At 40.0% G+C, this 25948-nt stretch overlaps 1 protein-coding gene across 5 annotated transcripts in view; it reads right to left on the bottom strand.

Moving 5' to 3' along the window:
* The window catches only part of FGGY (FGGY carbohydrate kinase domain containing), a 1529104-nt gene that overhangs the window by 319508 nt on the left and 1183648 nt on the right, over positions 1–25948 (bottom strand). For all 5 annotated transcript variants that reach the window (XR_011202985.1, XM_069232576.1, XM_069232575.1 and 2 more), the window contains exon 12: positions 6627–6701. Coding sequence is in view for 4 of the 5 variants with exons in the window: in XM_069232576.1 (XP_069088677.1) it covers positions 6627–6701 (75 nt within the window). In the remaining variant the exon portion in view is untranslated. The remainder of the gene's footprint in view (positions 1–6626; positions 6702–25948) is intronic.

The following is a 25948-nucleotide window of genomic DNA, read 5'->3' as shown; positions in this document are numbered from 1 at the left end:
ATCTGTCTGAGCTGGTGATAGTTGGTGAAGTTAGATATAGTCTTTTGCAAGGATGTGTAAGAGAAACCTATGTGTGATTCTAGAGTGATCGGTGGTTGACTCAATCAAACTCTGCACAAAAGTTGACGAGGAGAAAAGGCAGATTTTTGTCTTAACAAGGAGGGTGTCTGACTACTTGAAGAGTGGCTATCTCTATGTCGCAGAAGGAACTGAAACCAGACTGGGAGTACTATAGAAGGTTGTTCTTATTATCTGCTACTGATGTTGACTGGATACAGCTTTCGCTATGTTGTTCCAATGCTATTCCAAAGAATGATAGATGAGTGATGGGGTGGTATTTGCCAAATTTGTCAGAGTCCAAAGTAGATTTCTTCAGCCTGGGGAGGATATTTCTTGTAATTAGAGAGTAAATTGGCTAAGCGGGGTGTTGACAATATTAAGATTTGGTCTGAGCATATCTCCCTGGATAGATGTAATGATGGATGGAAACAGAAAATTGCCTTTAATTGAGGTGAGGATGTCAGTAACTGTGGCATGCGAAAAAAGGCTGAAGTCTGCAAACTTTGAGGTGGAGAATATACAGGTTTGGGGTCCAAGTGTATGTCTAGTTTCATATTGTTGATGTGAGATCTGATCTTTTTGATTTCCACAGTGAAGACGCAGTTGATGACTTTACACTTATCCACTAACTACTAGACTGCTAGGCCGGGGGTGGATTTTTTCTGTGCTTGGCAGATCTTAACAGACCTTTCCTTTTGGTGGTTGCTCTACAGATGGCAGACTAGAAGAAGGTGGCTTTGGTTGTAGTGATGGGGTGGATAAGAATGTCAATTGCATTGATCTGTCTTGCTTTCTTTCTTCTCTGCATATTTATTTAAGTATCTATGAAGGGCTCACTTGTCATCGTACAATATCTTCCAGGGGGTAAAACATACAGAGGTAAGGGAGGGAAGAAAATATACAGTAAGAGATTGTAGATTGTAGATATTCTGCGTGTTCAGGTGGTAGGCTAACATTTCAATTTTCTTCATTGGAGCCCCTTGAAGCAATCATAGGCAAAGACTTTGTTAAAACATTTGAATCTTACAGGGAACACCCTCCATGTTTTTGAAAGCTGAAAGATTGAGGTGAGATTAAGTGGTATGATGTTGAGCAAAGGTTCCAAGATTGGAAGATGGATCTTTGTAAGAATGATGGGTCTTTACTATAATGGATGGTGCATAGTGATGTGCAACTTAGCATCAGCCAAGAGCTAATGGAGCTCTTTCAGAGCTGGTTCGCTATAGTCAAATTTACAAATGTGCAAGGATATCTCAGTGGCATGATTTTGTAATCTCTGTAGTCTGTACATCAAGTACTCTGGCAGGCCTGAGTAGATGAAAATACAGTAGGATAGACTTCCCAACACAAAGCTACTTGTAAGTCCGATTTGGTGTGAGGGTTGATGGACAGAGTGGATTTTGCAGAGAAAAGTTATCTGCATGTTATTTGCAGAGTAACATTTTCTCCACTTGTTCTTTGAGAGTTTTAGGTGGTACTATGGTGCTGATGCTTGATGTTTAGAGAATCACGTTTTCTTGCCTTAGGGCTCTCTCCTATTTTATTTAATCTATGCATCAAACCTCAGCCATACATAATTTGCTCATTTGATTGACACATGGTTTCTTACACAGGCACACCAACGTTTCTCTTGGGGAGAGCTAAAGTCCATTGAAAAAACTACTGAAGGCCTACATCCAAGGACAGCCTCTGACTCCCATGACTAAAGTGAAATTGCTAGTGATGATTCTGGATAAAAATCCGACCTTTAACAGGCCAAAGCAGAAATTCACATTTGAAGAGATAGAGATTTCAAAGTCCTTAAAGAAAATGTTACAGTTCTCTTCCAGGGTTTCTTTTGTGTCTGTTGTCTGCATTACACATGGATTGAACTATTGCAATGCCCTCTGTTTAGGTCTGTAACAGGCACAATTACGATGCTCCAGTGCATCCAAGATATTCGCTCGGTTCTCAGTTGCAGAAAGGAGCCTTCTCTGGCTGCCAATAGAGCAAAAAATAAATTCAAGGCACCTGGTCTAGCTCAAAAGTCCTTCTATACTAAAGACTCTGCAGAAGAAGTTTGCATGCTAAAACACTACTGTCAATAGAGACATTTGTGAAATCAATCCTTCCTGTACATCCACAGAAAACAGAGCTACAGTAGACAGGGTCGATCTCTTTGCTATTAAGCTGCTAACTTGTTGCAATAAACTCCTTCTACTTTTAAGGTAAATTCCTAACTACCTGATTATCAGGAAAGGTATCAGATCCACCCAGTTTAAGTAATAAAGGCTGGCCACTCCCCCTGGTCTTGCTGCTGTTGTGATTCTTAAGAAGCCTTGCTTTTAGCTCAGTGCCAAAAAGTCCCTTTGGTGATGCATGTTGCTCTTTCTATAAATCCGGCTATCACTGAAGTCAACATAGTCATTCAGTCCTATGTAGTATTTGTTAATGTGAGAATGAGAACAAATAATTTGGGAGTGGGTACCCTGTGAATGTAAAAAGACATAATTTTGTAGTTTACAGAACATTTCACTGAAAAAAAAACTCTGATCAATCCCTGGTAGCCATTATGTATATTGCAGTGTTTCCCCTTAGAGAAATACATAAAACGCCCAGGTAGTACCAGACACAATTAAAGTAAAGAAAAATGCAATAAAATTTACAAAACCCTTTAGAAGAATCAAGATAGCTGAATAAGCAAAATTACACAAAAATGTTTAGACGAGGATTAAGGGAACCGAAGATATGCATTTTTACAGTTTGAAGGGAAAAAAGCACTTATAAATTTCAAAGCCTAATTTGAGGTCAATGTTTGGTGTTGACCAGAACCTAGATGTAATTTCAGGTCAACTGTGAAGGAGAAAGGGTTTGGTAAGCCTTGCAGGATAAAGGTTTTTGAAACTTAGTATTATTCTCCTGGAAGTCAACCTCCTGCAGCAGTGCAGGACTAGATGCATTAGTTCCTAGCTCCCATTGATGCCTTCAGTTTTAGCTCCAAAAGCCCAGAGCGGGACAAAGCTGGCTTCTGTAGCTGCCAAGGGTGCATCAGCACTAAGGTTTCTTCGGGCCCCTCACCCCCAGTTCACAATCCTAAATTTGAACATAGCTTTTCTTTTAAGTTAGACACATCTCTTAAATGGTTGATGGGTGAGATTAATGATGCGGCCTCTGGAGTGAGTGGGCTGGGTGATGTGCTGCTTGGTGCCCAGTGTGTTGAGGAGTGTGAAGAGGGATTATTTCAATGCCTTTTTCCTTACTCAGTGGGTAGTTTGACATCTTTGAGGAATGTGGGGTTTGTGTAAAGAATGGAGGCAGAAGTGAGATTTATTACCTGAAGTTGGTATTGTGTCCAGGTGTCTGCAGATCAGATCGAAGGTGGCTGTCTGAAATAATATGCACTGGGGGTGACAGATAAGGAGTCGGAATTACATAGGTGTAGCTAGGTGAACCACTGATGGCACTCTTCTCACCTCAGAGAGCAGTCCAGCCATTCCAGAGTGATGCCCATCACAGTTCACATTCATGCTCTGCTCCAAACTACTTTTTCTGGAAAATCCCCTGCCTGATAAAGCGAGCATGATCAACCTGTGAAATACTAACAGTGGAGTTATGTTTTGAAAAATATTCTAGATACAATTATAGCAGAGCGGGGCATTTGCTCCATAATTTGTTGTGTTTTACTGACAGATTGTGTGACAACAACAGATATTAACTTCTGAGTGTGAAAAATCCTACATGAGTGAGTATACACTACTTTTATGGGCCCACTACTGCAGAATCTGGAGAATCTGGAGATTATAACAGAAAATTGTTTCTAGCTCAAAGTGTTTAAAAGTTACTAAAATGAGGTGACGTGTTCACACACAGTGGAAGGCCCTTTGCAAAGGATGATTGTTCATCTTTCAGTTGTTTGTTGCTGTATTTGGTTGTGAAACTGGTATTAATGAGTTGAAATATTTGCTTAGAAAGTTACCATGTATACAAATGTCAAAATAATGAAGTAATACTTTCACAAAATGTGCCACATTATACTTTATATTTTGCCTTTAATTGCCCAATAACACTGTCCTGCCTTCCCGCATAATTCCAGTGCCTCTGCACATAATACTGCCTGTGCTTATTACTGCACACTATTGGCTGATCACTAGTATTCATACATATCTGCCAACAAACAGCTTTTTCAGATGTTTCTGTACTTTTAACTGGCATTGTTGATTCAAGAATGATCCTGAAGGTTCACTCGCCAGCCTGGTGTGGTCTGAAATTGACCTCCAAAGCTGAAAGAATGTCTACAAGAAATACATTGATGATAGTAGAATGAAATTAGGGCTGGATGAATGATGGTCGTGCAATACAACTGCCAGAGTATTTAAAAGGATGGTAAATAAAACCATTAAACTGCAAAGCTGGATAGAGGATAAAGCAGTAGTTGCCAAACTTTCACATGGATAGTGGTGCTGAACTTTTATAATGACCAAAAGGCATCCTATCTCCGTGAAGCTACCTCCTCTATGAAAGTAATAATGAGTTGAAATATTTGCCTAGACAGTTACCATGTGTAAAAATAGCAAAATAATGAAGTAAAACGATCACAAACTATGCTCTGGTGTGATTCCCACATTGGATTTGTTACCAAAGTGGCAGGAACAAGATCACTGGGGGGACACGGATTGCCGTTTGTGCCATCAGTCAAATGAATTGCTGTTGCATATCATATGTATCTGTCCTCATTTAGACCTCATGTGGAGGACTATGTTAAGGAAAGAGTTACTAGGGATCAGATCATACAGATCAGCAGTAACAGAATTTTCCAATGCCCAGAACATAACACTTAAAATCCGATTGGTGCAATTCCTCAATAATTTTAATGACCTGGTTAAAGAGAACCCTGCTCCTCAGCCCGAGGAAAAGGCAGTTGGCTAAGCTTGGGTTTTTGAAGGGGTTAGGGAATAGCTGGGCTGCTAGGGAGTGGTAAGTTTAATTTAGCTCCTATCCCGCCCTACTGCCTTAGGATTAGCAGGTCAATATCAGCTCCTGAAAGGCCCGATCAATACAACAAGCTGCTAGGGGCTATGACCACCAACCATCACCGATCCAGTCTCACAGCTTTAGGGGCGCATATTAAGTCCTTAATTTTTAGATGATGGACACCATTTGCACTTTACTTACCAGATAGGCACTTGCCACTTTATGTGCTCACTTGAACAGCCAGTCAACGTATGACAACTTGTAAGGTTTACACCCAGTATCTTTGGTTATCAAATGTCATGGTATTTTGTGTTCATTAATCGATGTATTGGTAAGTTTAGGTATATTAGCACTGTGTGTTTACAAAGTGATTTATTGGCTGCCTTTTTAGGTACGTTATGTTAAATATATGGTTTTAATTTGACTTATTGACATTTTAGGATAGCCGTTAGTTAGTCCAGTGTAGTACTGGCATTTTAGGTTCTCATGCGCGGTAAGTGCCCGAGTCTACAACAACGGAGGTAGGCTGAATAAGGAGCGCTGGTTATCTATCAAATGTCATTAAATTGTGTGTTTATAATATTGATTTTATTGGCGGTATGTTTATGTACTATGCAAAGTTTATGGTTTTAATTGATTAATAAACAAAGATTCAAATTCAATTCAAGTATGGTCAGAATACACTTACCAATTCATCTGCACTTCAGCGCAAAATAAAAGTGTCATTGGTTTGGAGGAGGAAACCTCTTTACAATGTTACAATGTCTTCTGGTAAAACACAGAGTTGTAAAATAATATCATAGAATGCATATAGTCTCTATACTGAGGCCCTGTAACTTGTGTATCTGAGTTCTGCAGCACTAACCTCTCTATTTTCTGTGAACAGAGTGACAGGGAAGGTGTGCTTGTATATGGCTTGTTTCTAGAAGTTAATAATCACCTTTCACTCTTTTTGGGTCATCTCCTGTAGGTACTTCCTTTCCTTTTGTCCTTTTCTAAATGTCTGTGGATGGCCCTGAGGTTCCACGGGGACAACAGTTCCCTAAATAACTATTTTCAGGCTTCTGAGGCACCAATCTAATAGAAACCTGATCCTTGACTCCTAGACGGGTGAGCGTTTGCGATACTAAAATCTCCATATGATCTGGTCCTAGGGTGAACTGAACCAGACATGTTTGAGAATATAAGAAAAATGATGGCCCAATGGGACAGTTTTCATGCAGGGGAGGTAGAAATTATTTTTACCTTTAAGTAATAGTAACTTAGGGCCTGATTTAGAGTTTGGCGAATATCCTGTCTGCCGTATTATGATCCCATTATAGCCTTTAGAGATTGTAATATGGCAGACGGGATATCCGTCACGTTTGTGACAGAGTAACTTGTCCGCCAAACTCTAAATCAGGCCCTTATTTTACACTTGCCAAGAAAGAAGGGGCAACAGGGGTTGTTCAAAGATGACAATATATATTTAGAAGTCATTTTATCTCAAGAATGATGAAAAATAAAAAACGTATGGAAAATAAAACAAATCTTGAGGTTAGAGATTTTGTAAAAGTTAACATGGAAAGTATAGTTGTACTGTTAAATTTGATTAAAATGTGGTAGAGTAGACTCACGGCAATGGCTTGAATTGTGGCAAGGTAGGTAACTGCAAGGTCATCAATGCCATGAGACAAAGTTAGTCCAGACATCTGCATAGGATGAAGACAGTAGTCAAATATTAGAACTTACAAAACCCTTGTGTGTATGAATACAAGAACACACAGCCTTTTCTCGTCTATTCGACAGGACCTCCTGATTATTTTTAACACCTTTTGAGAAAACAATAATAGCAGAAAAACCCAAATTCAAGAACTTAAACATCATGAATAAACAAGAAACACTAAGTGGTTAGTGAGTTTAAAATTATCTCTCCAAAACTTCTTACAGTAATAAAAGATGATAGCAGATGTATAATAAACAGAAAAATGTGAAATTTATGCACAATAATTTTGCTACAGTGGTAAATGAAATTACAAATATGAGCCTCTAATGACTGTTAATGTTCCTCCCCCTTCCGTTTCCTGTTCAAGGCGAGGACTTCCCTTGCCTTGATAAGCAAATAGTGAAATACCTCTCTTTTTGGTTTCTTGATAGTTATATATAGGGAATTGAGGTATTTATTTTCCCTATTTCTCTCTTTGTCGAGTTGTGATACTGACAATGGGATTTGTTTCGTATCATATCATCCCCCCTAAAATATTGGGGTGAAGATTTCACCTACTGGAACACTTAAGTTTGCATAGTTCTGCATACACATTTCATTAAGTATTCCTTTTTGATTAAGTGACATAATGATAAGTGGACATGGTAGAAAATCTTGATTTTACGTTCTCAGATGAGAAAGTGGATTCCAGTTTGTCAGGCCCTCCATTGATGAATGACATCACAGCAAAATAAGAGGATTGGGAATCTTTGACTGAACTAAAGAGAAACCAAATCAAAACATTCCTTCATGGAGTGATTGTTATGATCAAACGAAGAATTTTCCACACGTTGAATGTGTTCACTATGCGTTTATTTCTTCACGATACAGAGCCACCTCAAAAGAGTGCTGACATCCGCCCCAACCGCCGTCTTCTCAACTCTTCACTCCGTCCGCCTCGTCATTCCCCCAACATTCCAACCTCCCGTCATTCTCCCACGAGCCCCGCATTCCACACACCAGGTTCCAAACACAACATACCATCTTCCCCTTTTTTTTTTTTTTTTTTAAAACAAAAAAATACAGAGAATAAAAAACAAAATACTCCCTAAAACACACAAACACGAAAGGTACAACAAAATCGAAAGAACTAGTGCTTAGGTCTTCATTTCCATGGTAAAAATCTTTCACGGGAAGATCGGCGTGGAAAGTCTACCAATCCATCTGAAGCAGCCTTATGAGAATCCACTTTATGTGAATCTTGGGAATATAAATTAAAATTCCCACCATAGCTCCTTTCTCCATCCACACTGTCATCACGGTCACTACAAGCCCCCGAATCTGAATCTTCAGAAAGTTTTACAACTTTGGATAGATTCCACCAACGACCATCACCAACCATAACTGCATTCCCATAAACTTTTCTCACTCTGACTGGATTACTGAAACAAACATCACCTTTTTTAACAGTTACACTTTTCTTTATACGCACCCAGTCTCCAGGATTAACCATACACAATTTGGTGGCTTTAATAGTATCAAATCTTCTTTTCATGCGCTCTTGTCCTGACCTCACATTTTCCCACTCAACCACACTCATACCTCCACTGGATGTTTTGTTTTTCAAATTACTCGCTAACCACGACGGGAACAGGACAGTATTAGGTTTTCGACCTCTTAGTGCCTCAAACGGTGAGATATTAGTCAATGAATGAGGTGTTGAACGATATACCCACAACATAGTGCTCACAGCCTTAGCAACGTCATAATTATTGCATCTCGCCCATTTTATACAGTCACCAACCACTCTATTCATCCTCTCAACCAAACCATTTGTTTGGGGGTGATATATAGAACTCTTCAAATGTATAATACCAGATTGTCTTAAGAAATCTTCCATCTCAGAACTCACGAACTGTACCCCATTGTCTGAGATAATAGTTTCTGGAAATCCCTCACGCATAAACACTTCTTTAAGAAACAAAACAGCATTGGACGTTGAAGGGACAGCACAAAAGCGAACTTTAGGCCATCTACTGTGATAATCCATAAGAACAAAAGCATATCGTAAGTTGTGGGGAAGAAAATTAAACGGCCCAACCATGTCTATTCCCACCTTAGACCACGGTCTTTCTGGCACTTCAATGGGATGCAAAGGTGGCGTACGTACTTTCAGACCCTTTTCCGCAGAATTGCATACCACACACCTTTTGACCACAGCATCCACCTCTTTATCCATGGAAGGCCACCAATAACTTTCCCTCAATCTCCTCTTGGTCATAGTCGCTCCAAAGTGTCCTTCATGTGCCAACTCTATCAGACCCGAACGTATGTCATAGGGAGGAATACACCTCTCACCCCTCAAAAGAATCTGATCTTCTATTGAGATTTCACTCGCAACTTTACAAAATGGTTGTAGTGGTAAAGCAACATTCTTTTCTCTCGGCCAACCATTGACGACAAATTCTCTAACTTGGGCCAACACTGGATCCTTCCGAAAAGCCTCTTTCCAATCAGCTTTGCTAAAGGCTTTGGACGCTGGAAGATCCACAGTGGCAACAAAACAATCCTCTCTATCATCTTCAGAGTCAAAATCATCAAAAGTCGTTACAGGAAACCTAGATAGAAAATCCGCTCTCACATTGAATTTCCCGGGCAAAAATTTGACCTCCACATCATATTGTAACAATTTAGTAGTTAGGCGGGCGATGCGTGGTGTAGTATAGTTGGTTTTATCTCCACTAATAATATAAATTAGAGGTTTATGATCTGTCACAATGACAAACCTTCTGCCCCATATATAACTCCTAAACTTTTCACTCGCCCAGACACAAGCCAATAACTCTTTCTCTATTACCGAGTAGTTCAACTCAGCTTCTCTCAATACTCTAGAGGCATAACTGATGATAGCTTCACCACATTCAGTGTCCTGCACAAGGACAGCACCCAAACCGTACTTACTAGCGTCAACCATTATTTTACACCTCAATGCTGGATCATATGGACGTAATGCCTTAGCCTTAATCATTTCAGATTTTACCAAATCAAACGTGTCCTGACACCCCGCATCCCACATAAATTCAACCCTTTCCTTCAACATATTGGATAAAGATTTCATTTTGGAAGCGTAATTAGGAATAAACCTAGAATAAAATTCGCACAACCCAACAAAAGAGCGAAGCTCGTCCTTGTTCTTTGGCTGAGGACACTCTCGAATAGCATCCACCAACCCAGGTCTCGGCTTCACCCCTTCCGCAGAAACCACATGTCCCAAAAATTCAATCTCTTTTTTCCAAAATTCACACTTGTCCTCTTTAACCACCACCCCATTCTCCTCAAAAATCCGTAAAACAGACTTAAGCACAGTGTCATGTTCAAATAGCTGTTTGGCAAAAATCAACACATCGTCCTGAAATACCAGGACCCCGTCAATATCTCTAAGGAGATGTGACATGATATGCTGGAAAACTGCAGCCGCCGAGGCCAGACCAAACGGCATCCTACGAAATTGAAAAGTACCAAAAGGTGTGTTAAAGGCCGTGAGATGTCTGGAATCTTCATCAAGGACAACTTGGTGATAAGCCCACGCTAAATCAATTTTAGAAAACCATACTGCCCCATTCAATTTCTCAAGCAAATCATTGATTCTGGGTAGCGGAAAGGAGTCGACCCAAATCTCTTTGTTGAGACTCCTCAAATCAACACACAAACGCATCTCGCCATTGCGTTTGCGTGCGACGACAATGGGAGATAACCATAAGCTAGACTCAATCGGCTCAATTACACCTGACACTTGTAATTTCTCTATTTCTGACTTCAGGTCATCCCTCAAACTGAAAGGTACTGCTCTTAATTTGTGCTTAATGGGTATGGCGTCACATTTGATTTTGATACTATGTTTAAAACCTTTGATACACCCTAATTTTTTCTCAAAAACACAAGGGAACATCTTATGAAGAGTCGATAAATCAAAATCACTATGATCTTTAACTACCATCACCTGTTCCGAAGTACCTGGTCTCAGTACCATACCAAAAAGACCTTGGTGGAACCAACCTAAAATATTAAGACCCTTGACCGCCACATATACCTTTCCACAAATTTTGCGCCCCTTAAACTCCAACACATCATCGATGAAACCCTCCAACTCAATCTTCCTTCCCTCATAGGAAACTGGTGCTCTGTCAGGAGGAAACAACTTCCTAGTACCCCACGTTTTCTTAAACAGGTCTGAGGTTATCATTGTGATGCGTGCCACAGAATCCACCAGAAGATGGAGTGTTTTACCCCCCACACGAATATCCACATACGGATCCACACACTCCTCCGAATCTCCCGAAAGCACTTGTTCATCTGTGACTACCACAATCATGTCACGAAATTCATTCTCCAAACATTGAACAGACATTTCTTTGTCATCACACACACTGCTGATTTTAGCATTCTTATTTCCAGGATTCTGACACACCCTAGCGAAATGTCCTGTCCTGCCACATTTGTGACACACCACATTCTTGGCAGGACAACCTTTAGAGTCTTTTGGATGTGGAAAATTCCCACATCTAAAACATATATTGCTACGTTTGAAAAATTTATTATTGCTGGTCCTAAGATCCTTTCGAGAAGAAACAACATTGATACAAGGTTTCTCTTCTTCCTTGCGTTGAGCCGAAAGTTCCTTAAGAGAGGCTTGAGCCAGTTCAATACTCTTTGCTTGCTTAATTACATCATCAAGCAACGGATCACCCATGGTAAGAAGTCTTTGTTGGATGTGTTTATCAAAACAATTCCCTATGAGCTGGTCTCTTATCAACTGATCACGAAATGTACCAAATTGACATTGTGCACACAATCTACGGAGAGCGCTGACAAACTCATCAATTGATTCACTCTGTAGCTGAACTCTCTTAAAAAATTTGTGGCGTAATACTACAATACTCTGCAGTTTATCAAATCTCAAAATAAGTTTTTTTACTGTCTCTTGATATTCGTCCAGTTCCTCTCCATCCACCACTTCGACATCCGGAAGGTGTTTCAAAGTCTCTCGTCCTTCAAAACCCAATGAGTGTAGTAATAGAATTTTTTTCCTCTCTGGTCTAAAACGTGATGCTCCAATAGCTCCTAAATAAGTTTCAAACGCATCAAACCATTGAGGCCAAGACACCGGTGGTTCACCAGGTGTGTCAAGAAATGGAGGGGGGGCAGCCACAGATTGCATAGCGTTCAGTACAAAAATATCCCAAAAATTGCCTGGATTGGAGAATGATAAAACTTGCTGCCAACCAAAAATTGGTATCAAAGATAACAAACACGTACAGGCGCAGAGGAGTAGTCACTTAAAAGTGTGTTTCACACAAATACCCTCGTTAACCAGGTTACTATGTAACGCGCTTGAACAGACTCATCCGGAAAATCTCCAACAGAGATATTGTGCACACGCACACCTTGCTCGTGAAGTACTGAGACGTGAGGCAATTCCAGCGCTGAACAGAGTGAGATCTCGACTCGCGCGCAGGCTGTATTCAGTTGGGGGCCGCACAACCAATTTCTGAGGTCTCAGCTCGCGCGCAGGCTGCGTTCAGTTGGGGGCCGCACATACCAATTTCTGAAAATATAGACACCAGGACGGTCGCTGCGTCAGCACATATCTCACCTTAATGGGAGAAGAAACGCTAACAGATGGTGAAGTGTCAGGCCCGAAAATGGCCGAAAATCCGAACGTGAGTTCCGAGGTGGCTCTTCAAGTACCACTCGTCGCCAAAATATGTTATGATCAAACGAAGAATTTTCCACACGATGAATGTGTTCACTATGCGTTTATTTCTTCACGATACAGAGCCACCTCAAAAGAGTGCTGACATCCGCCCCAACCGCCGTCTTCTCAACTCTTCACTCCGTCCGCCTCGTCATTCCCCCAACATTCCAACCTCCCATCATTCTCCCACAAGCCCTGCATTCCACACACCAGGTTCCAAACACAACAGTGATCTTAATGTAATACCTCAGATCTAAGTCCGCCCCTCAAGGTTTGTTTGTGACCAATGTACTTAAGATCTTTTTGGAGGCTGCTACATTTCGCAAGGAGTGGTCTATGACAGCATAGCGGGTACATAAGACTGGTTAGTATAAAAACTGGCAAAAAATTATGAGATGCTATGTTGATTGCGAAACAAGTGTCTGAAAATAATTTGAGAACCACAGAACAAGCTACCCTAACTTGAAGAAATCAACAAGAGAGTTGGGTAATTACAAGGAGCTCCTGTTACAATCTTACAAAAAATTCTCATGTGAGAATGTTTACCCATACTCTGTCCCATTTTCCAACAAAACCAATACTGAGTCACTGTGGAGCTTGGAGGACATTTTCTCATTGGGAAGCTAGTATACTGACTCAAAAGGGTGGAGCAATGGTAAGGCTAAAGGAAGGGGACACAGACAAACACATCCTGTGGCACACAAATCAATTACAGGAACAACCCTTATACTCAACTTCCTCCAGCATATCACGGACTTCCAGGCCCCCTACTTTCCTCTACCTCTACCGACTATGGGATGGCATAACCCATATCAACCAAATCCCAACCAGCCTTTCAATATGACATCAAATAGGGATCCTTCTTTAGGAAGTGGATAAGGGAATGCAAGAGTACAAAAGAAAATTGAACAGAAAATCCAGTGGGAAGACCATCCAGCACAAATGAGCATAAGGAGTATGACGAAGGAACAAAATCCATGCCCAAGTACATAAATCTTACAGAAGGGAATGTCTCCGCCTACTGAGTGATCAATGTAATTATCAAAAAACTGAGGTGAATTCTACCGAATCTCTATGTAGAGTGATCACAAGCACTGAAGAGTTAGATTTGTAAGAAGGAAGCAGAATTCCTACTAGCAGCTGACTGGTCCTTCCCAGCATTCTATACCCTTACAAAAATCCATAAAAATATGATACTTACACTTGGAAGACCAATGGTTTGCAGGATTAATTCTATCTTGGAGCCTCTTCCTAAGTTTAGTGACCACTTCTCACAACCTACCATTGAAAACATCTATCTTTTATTCAGGATACAAAGGACCTACTAAGGAAACTAAAGAACTTTCACTACAATCCAGAAAGAAACCTTGTTATCAGTCTTGATATCAAATGTCTGTACACCGGTATACCCCAAGAGGAATACCTCCCCATTATGGAGGATCTCCTCTTTGCTAAAGAGTGACCACATAATACTCAATGCCATTTTGTACTTGAGTGCATGAGGCTAGCACTTACTAAAAATTTCTTCGAATTTGAAGGTACTGTATATCTCCAGGTACACAGTATCTCTATGGGAAGCACATTCATCCCCAGCCTTGCATACTTCCATATCCAACATGTCATAAGGACAAGGATTTTGATGGAAGAAAAAATCCCTTTAGAGGTAAGATACAACTATGGAAAAGATATGTTGACAATGCCCTTGTGACTTCGGAAGGAGTTGAGGATAGTGCAAACACTTTTATGTTTTGGATTAACTGCCAGAATGAATTTGTTAAGCTCACACATACAACGGATAGAGGAACCATAATTTTCCTTGATGTTCAGATTTTCTATGAATATGGAACAATACAGACTGACCTACACATTAAAACAACAGACAAAAATAGCTGACTATGCAACAACAATTTTCATCCGCGCCCAATTTCAAGAAAAATGCAGCAATACTCAGTGAGCGAATGAGAGCAAGGGAGTACCCAGAGCATGTTATCCAGGGATCATTTTAAAAGGTCAGCAATAATAATATGGAGACCCTTATTAAACAAACACGGAGTGAAAATGCGAATAAGCAATAGGTATGCATAACCACCTATTTGGCACTCTCCACAACCCACTGAAAAAGCTAGCAACAAGCACTGGAGTATCTTGAACACTGGTAGATTGAAACTTAATAAACCACTGTTTGCCCACAAACTGGCTAAAGATAACAGAGATATGCTAGTTCACACGAGGGACCAGACACAAAATAGGAATACCAAACCTAGAACATTATGAAACTTGCAACCAGTGACAGGCCATGATCCTTGAGAAATTGTAATGTCTACCCTCTCACAAAATCATCTAAGAGCCTTGATTTAGGCCTAGGCACTGAGTGAGTCCAGTGGGCAAATTGCAGTTCTAGCAGAGTTGTATATCTAATAACCTGCCCTGGTGGACTCGGATACATAGCGATGACCACCAGGAAAACAAAACAAATCCATATTCCAGAACATTGTAGTACTTGAGATGTAAGAGGCATACTACAAAAATGGGTAATCATTATATCACTTCCGGACATTCAGTAATCAACCTTAACTGGACAATAATTGAACAACTACACCAAACTAGTAGTGGTTCTAAACATAACAAAATGTTACTAGAGAAAGAACAAAGGTAGATTTATCTATTGTCCACAGACATTTGCGTCCTCAATGACAATATCCCCTGGTTAAGCCTAAACTGAATGGCTACGTGATCTGTTACCTAATGCATGTTTTGATTCCTTCCTATTTTTTCATCTCTTCATTCTGTTTCATCCATACTTGTTATGTTCTAAGATGGCTGCCAAGTTTACTCCTGGTCTCTATTTTGGATGCTAGTTATCCTGATGGTTATGCTTGTTTATTTCCAAGATGGCCATAACATTGTCATACGTATCTCGAGCAAGAAAAAGGTGAGCACCGGCATCTAAGATTCCAATATGGAGGTATCATCGGACCCAAATTAAGTGCCTTGCCTTGATGCACCTATGACGAAGTAAGAGATTGTTTTGTTTGTTGATTGGGAACAGCCTTACTCTTGCGAGTTTGAACTATAATACTAATAGGGATATTTATAAGTATATTTTCTTCCCAACATTGTGTGACACTTGGAGTTTACTGCAACGGTTTCCTATGGGGCCAGTAGGACCTTGAATATGTATTTTATCATGGATCCACTGGTCTCTATAATTATTGCTTTCCGCTGGGGCACCATGGTGACCTTTTTTCACAATTTGGAGCGCAGATATGTAAAGTAAATGTACACGATTTTCAGATGTGTATTTAAAATGTCACAACCTGTGTTATACATCTGATTTACAGAAACAAAACATTTTTAAACAGATGAACAAGTGCATGCCTTCCAATAGGGGTTAGTGATTTTAAAGAATTAATTACAAGGCATAAATATTTCTTCATGTGCTCCTGTTTTTCCAGAGAGAATTCCTAAATTAGGCTGATGGTACACAAGAGTATTAGTATATATTTGTTTGTTTGCATGAGTTGAGGTTGTGATACTGACCTGCATTCTTATATAACTAAGAGTTTGAAATAACCCAGTTGTCATAATTATTGAGAGGCATGGCTGGCCCTGAAGAAAGCTGGAAGACCTGTGGGCATTACCAGCGGAAACATGTTGACCACCGGGCGGGGCACTTATTGGTCCCTCCCAATTGCCCTGTCTTGTTTTTAACCATGTCAGAGCTGTAACTACTATTAAACATCGATTTAATAGCCCTAGACATTTTAAATTCACTTTTTATCTCTTCAAGGCCCCCTGTTTGAAAAAACAAAGTGCAAAATACTATATCAAGTGCTCCCCTCTAAAAGAAGTGGGAGTGAGCCCATTGGGTGCTACAGTGAAGGAACAGGAATCTGTACCAGGTTAGGTCTAGATGATGGAGCATGCAACATTGTGGACGAGAGCCCTCTAAAGAAACACAGGAGTTTTACCTCTTATTTGAATAATAGTATGTTCATCCTCCTTCTGTTTCCTGGTCAAGATGAGTGATTACCTTGCTTTGCTAAAGAAATAAATACCTCTCTTTTTTGGTTTCTTGATAGTTATATATATAGGGGATTGAGGTATTTATTTTCCCTATTCCCCTCTTTGTCATGTTGTGGCCCTTCAATGACTGTGCCCGATGCCCACATCCTGTGCTGACTTTCCGGGGAAGGGAGGATAACTGAAGACAGAAGAATCACTGGCACCGGAAGGCAGGATCTTGACTTGTTTGAGAGCGGGAAGCTATAGCTTGGGGCCTGTTCTCCTGCTGGAGTTGGAAGCCACATTTGCTGACTTGTCGTAGTTTGCATGGAGATCCAGTACAGCATTGGAGGTGGACAGGATCATCACACTCTCACTTTGAAGTAAGGGCCTTGCGGTAGGCTACTCCTACTCTCAGGTAACTTATGCATCCATGAACCTATGCTCACCTGTGGCACAGACACTGGGACTCTTTTAGCTTTAGAAAAAGCTACGCTGAGGTTTACCAGTGACTGGGGCATTGATGAACAAGGTGATAGGCCACTGACACAGTAGTTGCCTTATGCTAGTCTCAATGACCTGCACCTGTGAGATTATTATAAACCTGAAACATTTTTGAATACTTTCCTTAATGTATCTGTTACGGATCCCTGTGCCTACGGACATACTTGTTTGTGTGGTATTTTGTTTTGGTGAATTAAAATACTTGTTTTATCAGACATAAGCACTGATCCGAACAGTCATTTTGCATTCTATTCGGTAACTATTTATCTCAGAGTCTTTATCTTCATGCTACTACCCCAGAAGCCATGGACTGCTCCACCTGCTACCATGGGTGTCAAATGCTGAAAAGGTGAAGTTACTGTTCAGTTTGCTGTTGTGGTCAGTAACCCCTGCTTGCCCTGTAGTCCCCGAACGGAGTCTGACCCCTAATCAGTAAATAACTGTTTCCTGAGTCTAAGAGCACCAGAGAAAAAACTTGCAACCCAAAGCAAACCCTGGGAGAAAAACCATTTGAAGGAACGGCAAAACTAGTTTTACTTGTACAAATCATGTTTCTCTCAGCAACTGTACAATAAAATGGTGCCTTAATGTTTGGTAAAATCAAAGAAAAACATAAAATGCATAGTATCCACTTGTGAGAAGTTATCACAGGGGCAGGGGCAGGGTTGCCGCTCCCCAATTTTGTGGAACCCTTTTGGGACAGCAAAAAAACTGTGTATCTTATTCAGCCTGAATCTCGTCAATTGCCAAATAAACTTATTTTAGTGAGCTTGTTGTTAATAGAGTTTATTGTTTCACCATAGGTTTAAGAAGCTCACTCTCCTCTCTATATGCCACCTTCAGTGAGAGCAGCATGTTCTTAGCTCCATCAGATCCATTTTCCTCAAAATTTAGGGTTAGCAAATAACTCTCAACAACCCACAATCTCCAACATATTTTTAACATATTTGAGCCAGGGGATATGGAGTGCCCCTTCCAGTGAGCTCCAATCCTCTACCACTAGCTGATTAAGTGAAAGGGCCGGATGTGCCCAATTCTAAACCAGCACATGGCTGGGGTAATATCTGAGAGGTAATCTAAGCCTAATTGCTTGTGTACCACAAAAGAAGGAGTGCATGCAGGACATTATCTCAATTAGAAAGTTATAGAGCAGATTTACTAACCAAGAATAAAGTATACATCAATATAACACAAACTATTTATTATCACTGTAGAACATTGCTTTGAGATGATGGGCCACAAGTGAGTGATAACATCTTCCAAGCTTTGAATGAAGTTAAACTTGACTTGAAGTTTTGGATTTCAAGTAGAACTAACATGTGATCAATTTATTTTGAGGGGCAACACAAATATAGTGACAGAGAAGCTATAGGTGAAAGGAGATCCTCTTGAAGTAATTAGTGGTTAAGGCGATAGAAAATACATTGGACTGTCTATGGAATCTGTTCAAGGAGGACAGTGAAAATAACAATGATACTCTGCATATGGCCAGCTTGACAAAAAGGTGGTGTTAGGGGGCGAGGAGGCCAAGCAACAGACAAAATAAAGTTGTGTATAATACTACAATTGTGGCAGTGCCTCATTCAAGTTTCAAGAAGTGTCAAGAAATTAAAAATGTGAGCATGAACTACAAAAAGCTGAAATACAAGATCACATGATCAGGAATTACGATAGGGTTACAGCAGGAACTATTGTAGGGCAGATATACATATGATGTTCAAGAATTTTTTTTATGGCAGTAAATGGATGGAACAGGAAATTATTATTGCTCTGAAGATACTGTCTTAAGCTAATTAGATGCAATGTTAGTAAATTCAGGGTCCAAGGTGGCAATTGCATAAAATTAGAATCATGACATTTCTAGCAAGGATTAGGTATACTTAGTAAAACTAATTAGAACATTGGAATGTTGAGGCGCCATTGAAGACAATGGAGCAGTAGCATCATACAGAAGCAGGTATAGTTCTGCTGAGCTCAATACTCTAATGTCTAATCCACAGCCTCAGCCTCTCTCTTTCTAATGCCTCTCCAGAATATGTGGATTAGGCAGGGGAAAGCGAGACACAGACACTGTGCAGTAGGAGGGCACACAGTGAACCTTCCCCATTCCCTCCTCTTGTTGCTTACAGTGTCGCTGGAGCCTCAGAAGGACGGTAGGATTTTGCTCAACTCCTGTCTCCCTCGGCTCTGCCAAATGATGACAGTTTGGCAGCACCACAGGAAAAATGGCTGACTGTTGCCCTCTTTCACAGCACTTTTCGCACACTAGTATCAGCCAGGCAAACCCAGTAAAAGGTGTGAAAGGCTGATGTCAGGGATGCTTGCAGAGTTGTAAGCCCTCTACGTCTCCCTGGAGGCTTTCTTCTAATTAGAACATTTTGTCCTCATGGGACAGAAAGTTATAATACCATTATAGCCCATCGTAGTGAGCTATACCAGCCATTTGAGGGTCGGTCCCTTTCCATAGGGCCTTGCCGTCGGCTCTGGACTATTACAATGAAGTGGGTCTTTAATGGTGGGTATGGCCCACTCTGACGGCTTTAACGCTACAATAACCATTGCATAATGGAGGATAGCTCATTGAAATGTGGAGTACAAGGAGCAAGTATTAACTTTAATAACAGTTATTTAGGACTCTTTAAGAAGAACTGCAAAAACTCTACACAGAAGGGGTTATTGAAGCTGCAAAGGACACGGAGAGGCTGGCTCCTGCTAACATGACAAGGAAATTTACTAGGAGCTTTATGCATAGAATATATGTACAATATAGAACCATTATTATAATAATATATATTTTGACTTATGAAGTCTTAATAGTTTGTGGAATGTTTCCCCTTCCAAACATAAATGGGATGATTGCCCTTGTGGTAGAGGCTAGTGTTTTATGACACCAGACTTGATTTAATCATATCAATGGATCAAACCACATCCTGGTGCAAAATGTTTAACAGGCTTTATTTTAGAAGTATGAGCCTTTCTTGGTCCCATTATAACATTTTGCTTGGAGTTCACCATTTCTAAATTTGAAAACACTGTGTTTGGCTTTTTAAATGGTTTCAGGAGTTCATATGAAAGGGGTGGAACTGAATGAGATCATGTTGAAAAACAATATCCCAAATTTGGGAAAATGTAAGGCTGTCACAATAAGGAGCTAGATAAAGAAGGGCACTGTGGTCACATCTAATGAGGATTATGGGAGAGATTTCTGTGAGTGAAAATAAGGGACTTGCAATCTCCTTTAGTGTGTACTATCCTCACATTCAAGATCATATGAGATTGTACATCAGTAGAAAAAGAGAGGTTACAACTTCCTTTAATTTAAGAATTCTTCAAAGAATGGGTTTGAACACTCATGCGTGATTTAGAGTTTGGCAGAGAGGTTACTGCATTACAAATGTGACAGATATACTGTCTGAGGTATTACAAGCTCCATAGGCTATAATGGAATTGTAATGCGGCAGACCGGATATCTGTCATGTTTGAGACAGAGTAACCCTTCTCCGCCAAACTCTAAATCAGGCTCTCGGTCACTAATAAAGAAGCAATGTATTACTGTGGGCTTTGTGTTTGTAATTAAATCTGTTGCTCAAGCAGATCATAAACTATTAAGGAAAACATTGGAGGATAACGGATTGGGAGAAGGTGATGAATATCCTCCTCTCCATCATTATCTGCCAATAGGTGATACATCCCCAAGCAAACAATCTAAATGGTAGGTATCTGTAAGGTATTATGCATTGAACTGTATGGCAAGAGAAGTGACAGGTGAGAAGGACTTTTTGTTGATTGTTGATTTCTCAGAAGAAGTAAAAAAGAAACATGCGCCCCTAGTTCATCTCAGATTCTGCAGTCTAAATTATCTTTCAACTAGTGAGGGAACACTTGGATTGCACAGAAATAAGGAACATATTATGATGACACTTCCAACAGTATGTAAATGACTACTGAGAAGCCCTTGGAAGAATATAGATTCAGATATTTTGGGCCAACTTGTAGCACATAGAAGCATCCACAATTTTCATCTCCATTAGGGTCACCAGATTTTTTTTGTGCCTCCTATTAATATTCATTTGCATAAGCACTGGTTGCCCAATAGTGGGGACCGCAAGGTGCTCTCACAGTGGGTGTGCCAGGCATACAGTAGGGCCATGCACAGTATCAAAACAAAGTGCATTGTACTAAATTAACTAGTTAACTCACACACAGAAGAGATTGAGTATTGAACCCTGGAACAGTGGATCAGCCTTTAACATGCATTTCTGTACAGGTGTCCCTCTTAATTTTTGAGGGAGTCTCTGAAGGGTTGGACATAATGTGTCAAGTGGATTAACATTTGTTTACAATCCACATGTAATTTGGCCAGAAGAGGACTTGCCTTCATAGCCTGGGAGATAATATCAGTCAATAACATCATACTCATAAAAGTGTACCATAAAACCACTGACATAAATAGTCTCTTACATTATGAGAGCTTTCATCCACTCATCTTCTGACCATATCTGACACACCACCACAATAGCTCATGTATCACAGATTATATGAAAAATTAACTGTAAGAGGATACCGTGAAAATGTATAAAAAAGGCATTAAAATGTGCTAAAAATAACAATAGAGAGTCCATATTGTAAGACCATGTGAAGGCTGTAGTAGGCAAAATGATATGTCTAACCACATATAACACTTCATTAAACATGGTGAAAAAATTTATAAGTAGACACTGGGGTATACTGAACTCAAAAATTATGAGTATACAAAAAAACCTTTATCTCCTTTAAGGGAACCTAATCAAATCAAAGATCCTACAGTCTACACAAGACCAGGAACGGAAGCCCCACTCTAAGTTAACATCATCTGGGACACAAACACAGTGAGAGGCTACTCCCCTTGTAGTAGCTATAAGGTCTGTAGGTTTACTGCAACTACCAAAGAGATTTATTTAGCGCTACAAACACCGCAGACTTCCCAATATCAAACAAGTTGAAGCGGTTATAAATATTCTTACATTCTCATAGACAGAATAAGTAGATAACTAAAGAGTGAGATCCACAAGCATAGGACCATCAGGGTGTACCTGATCTGCAACTAAACTTACTAACCACTTCTCCAAGAATTATATAAAATGAGTTGTGCTTGATAAAGTCCAGATTCCAGATAATCAATGAAATTGCAAAAGAATACTGTTAGAAGGAGAGCCGGGTTGGATATAAAGAACAGGGAGTTTCATAAACGGTTTAAATGAAGATATTCCCTGAAATCAAGTAAACAATCTAAATAAGAAATGAAAAGTAATTCATAATTCATAAGGCGACCTACCCTTATACAGGTGCCATGAACAGAATTATGGTCTACTCGAGAGAGAGAGAGAGAGAAAGAGAGAGAGACCACACAGTACACTCTTATTTATTAAGAAATTACTTCAAATATGGTATCCAAGTTGGTATAGGTGTGAACAGAAGTATATACATAGGCTGAGAGGTAAACAACAGGCAATGTATGAGGTACGCAACAAAGCAAAAACCAGGACTCCATGTTATAGCAGTCCAATCACATATACATCACTGTAGAAACCCTCTACATCGGAGTGGGAAGAAATGTTTAAATTAGGCCACCAGAAATGGCTGTAATGCTGGATCAAACATTCACTTAAACAGTTGAGGGTGTCACATGACAGTTGCGTGCCTCACTATGAACCAACACTGAGAAGGGGCGCTGGCACTAATGACATAAACTGTAAAAAGTACATAGAGGACAGTGTTTTATTTAAGCTTTGCTAATCCTTTTTAAAAAAAATAGTAAGATCTCATATTTTATAATTGCCTAATCTAAGATGGCTGTTGGGGTCACTACTAGACCAGCCTACTGCAATAAGGGCTATTACTTGACATTATAGAGAGATTATATTACATGTAGTTGGATTTAATACCTCAGAGGTAATAAATGTTTAAGTTTGCCCAGAAAAGATGGCTACAACTTTGCAAGAAACATCGAGTATAAACATTTGAAGGTAACAACCGACATTCATGAGACTACTAACTGCAATCTTTTACTTTTACAAGAAGGGTGGCTGATATTGATGATATGGAAAGCTGTAAGAATATACAGGATGGTTCTTTCCTAAGATAATTTTTTTCAAATTCCAATACACTAGCTTTGCACGTTCCAAAATGGCTCGATGCTTTTAGAGTGTGACCACAGCCCCCTCTCCTTCCAGGTTAAGAGCAAATAGCATAACCTTACTCTTAGAAATGGGGTATCTAGCTAGCACTCGGTTTTCACCCTGTCCAAGTAGGGACCCTCACTCTATTCAGGATAAGGGAGATACCCGCTCAGATAACCCCTGCTCACCCCCTTGGTAGCTTGGCATGAGCAGTCAGGCTTATCTCAGAAACAATGTGTAAAGCATTTGCACATAACACACAGTAATAAATGAAAACAGTACAAATGGACACCACACCAGTTTTAGAAAAATAGTCAATAGTTATCTATATAAAATAAGACCAAATACGATAACAATCTACCATACAGTAATAAATATATGAATTCTACACAATTTGCTAAAAAATCCAGTTCCTTGAAGTCGATAACTCCTCCTGGGGCTATCACAACGTCGTGATCAACAAAACCAACATTTCAGGCCGACGCAGCGTCACAGGCCAGCTACGGTGTCGGGAAGACCCGCAAACACCTTGGATGTGCAAGGCGTCCTGATCCTCGCGGTGAGCTCCGGAGAGCGCCGTCGCTGGTGTGACAGTGTCAGTTCCGGAGTCGGTGCGGGAGTTGTCAGGCCCTCGAAGTCACACACCTTGTGAGCGAACTCCGGTTTGATGAAGTCAGGAGCGCTGGCGTGGATGGTGTTGGGGCTGCCGTGCAACACGTATGATAGGAAATCATTACACACATCACAATTATGGTTATAAATGGGAAACGAGTGCCTGCACTGTATCACAGTAGCTAAATAGAGGTAGAATTTTAATATTACATATCACTGTGTGCAATGTTTCACATGTTGTCACATTTTTATTGTAAAATATGAACACTGAAGTATGTGCTTATGTTTCTGTCATCCACAGATTATTGTTGAGGTGGAACATTTACTTCCATACAGGATCTTATGTGTACAGAATGGGGGATAATAATCATGCAATAATTTCACTTACAGTTAGTTTTACAGAGAGGTAAAAATCACATACATAGCCAGAGAGCTAGAAAGGTCCCAAAGAAAGCCATAGACCTAAGCACTTTTGGAATAGCGGCTGAAACATGTTGACCCAATCAGATGGTAGCACAATTCTAAGCCTTATCGAATGCCTATAACACATGTCAGCATTATCTTTTAAGCCAGAAAAGATAACCAGGCATAAAACGTAGGTGATTGGCATATCTTAGACAGTTTTAAGTTTTGTTTCTCTCTGGCACCAGAAAAATACTTCTCTCTGGCACATTATCTCCTAATAAAGATCTCCCATTCCCACTATCTGGTGGCTGTTACCCACCTTGACTGTAAAAAAAAAGTCAAGGTGTGGGAAGCCTAATGATGAAGCATGCCACAATTTTGTGGGTGAGGGTCTTGCTTTTCGCTTTGTCAACTCTGTCTCTTAACTGGTGAGAAGGCAAGCCCCATTCTTTAACTCATGTTTGTTTAAAGCTTATTACGTTTTCTCACTGCACATGTACCTCCACCTACTGTCACATATAGCAAGAGCTCAACCTATTACTCCTCCACCTCATCTACATGTATCCACTAACCTAATGTTATAGTTTATTTTTTATTGGGAAGTGTATCAAAGGATTATGAATTGGTTGAAGGGGTACGTTTTGAGAAGTTTTTAGACCAGCACTACTCATCCACTAATGTGTGTTTAGTATTTGATTAGGAAGGATGTAAGATAAGGCCTATATTACTTCCGCCATCCCCCAAATGTACCTGCTGCTGAAACAATATGATTGAACTCATTAGGATGTCTAAATAAAAAAGGTGATCGGAAATGAAGTTACTAAGGGAGAATATGCTGGCTTCATTCTGTACGTGAGTGTAGTTGAAAATCAAGCTGTGATATAAGGTTGGTCCATTATATGCAATTACTCTGTAACTGTGCCCAATGTTGAAAGTCAACAGGCAAAGTTGTGTTTGAACAACTCAGTTTTCACAAGCTTGCTGAGGATTAGGTTTCATTTGCGCTTTCAATGATGATTTGACAGTATTGAAGAATCTTCTATCCAATATTCTAGGAAACCTGAGTACGTGCCTTTGCCATGACAGGCGAAAATGGCAGATTGACTGTGTCATGCTTGAGCACAAATTCCTGGTTGGGGTGCAGTAAGGACTGTATGTAGGGTACAGAGACCTTTCAAAGAAATTAAATTGAGGTCTTTAAAAGCAGTACCTTTTTGGGTTAAGGCTTATACTAATTGTGTTCAGGAATTTATACAGCAAAGGATGCGTATATTATTTTGAATGCAGGAGTGCAATACCTGGATCCTACTAAAGTGTAATTGTTTGCATGAATGGATGCAAATGTATTTATCTGTTGGTTTCTTTGACTATTCAGTTTATTTGGTAAAAGGAGATTTACAAATCACATACTATACCTAGGTTACTTGAAATTTATTACAGGAATTAGAGTTTTCCATTATTTGGGTGCTAGTTACAAGCTACATGGTGTCTCCTTGGATTTAGTGTTCCTACATACCAGGGCATTACCTTTGACACTGTTATGATAGAGATTGTTTCCTTCTAAAAGAAGTGCTCCAGACAAATCATGACAATGGTGAGAATTCAAGATTAGTTTTTCCTCATCAGGAGTGGCAGTGCTTAATCTGAGCACTTATTTTTAGGGCTGGCACTTATTTTTCTGCCTCAAGTATTTACTGCGAGCAAACGACACTTATGGGAAAGACGGAGGAAGAGAAAAACACAAAGGGGGTTATTATAACTTTGGAGGAGGTGTTAAACCGTCCCAAAAGTGACGGTAAAGTGACGGATATACCA

This window comes from Pleurodeles waltl, chromosome 4_2 (genome assembly GCF_031143425.1).
Source record: "Pleurodeles waltl isolate 20211129_DDA chromosome 4_2, aPleWal1.hap1.20221129, whole genome shotgun sequence".
In the NCBI taxonomy this organism is placed as follows: domain Eukaryota; kingdom Metazoa; phylum Chordata; class Amphibia; order Caudata; family Salamandridae; genus Pleurodeles; species Pleurodeles waltl.
This window is presented reverse-complemented; position numbering and strand designations above follow the sequence as displayed.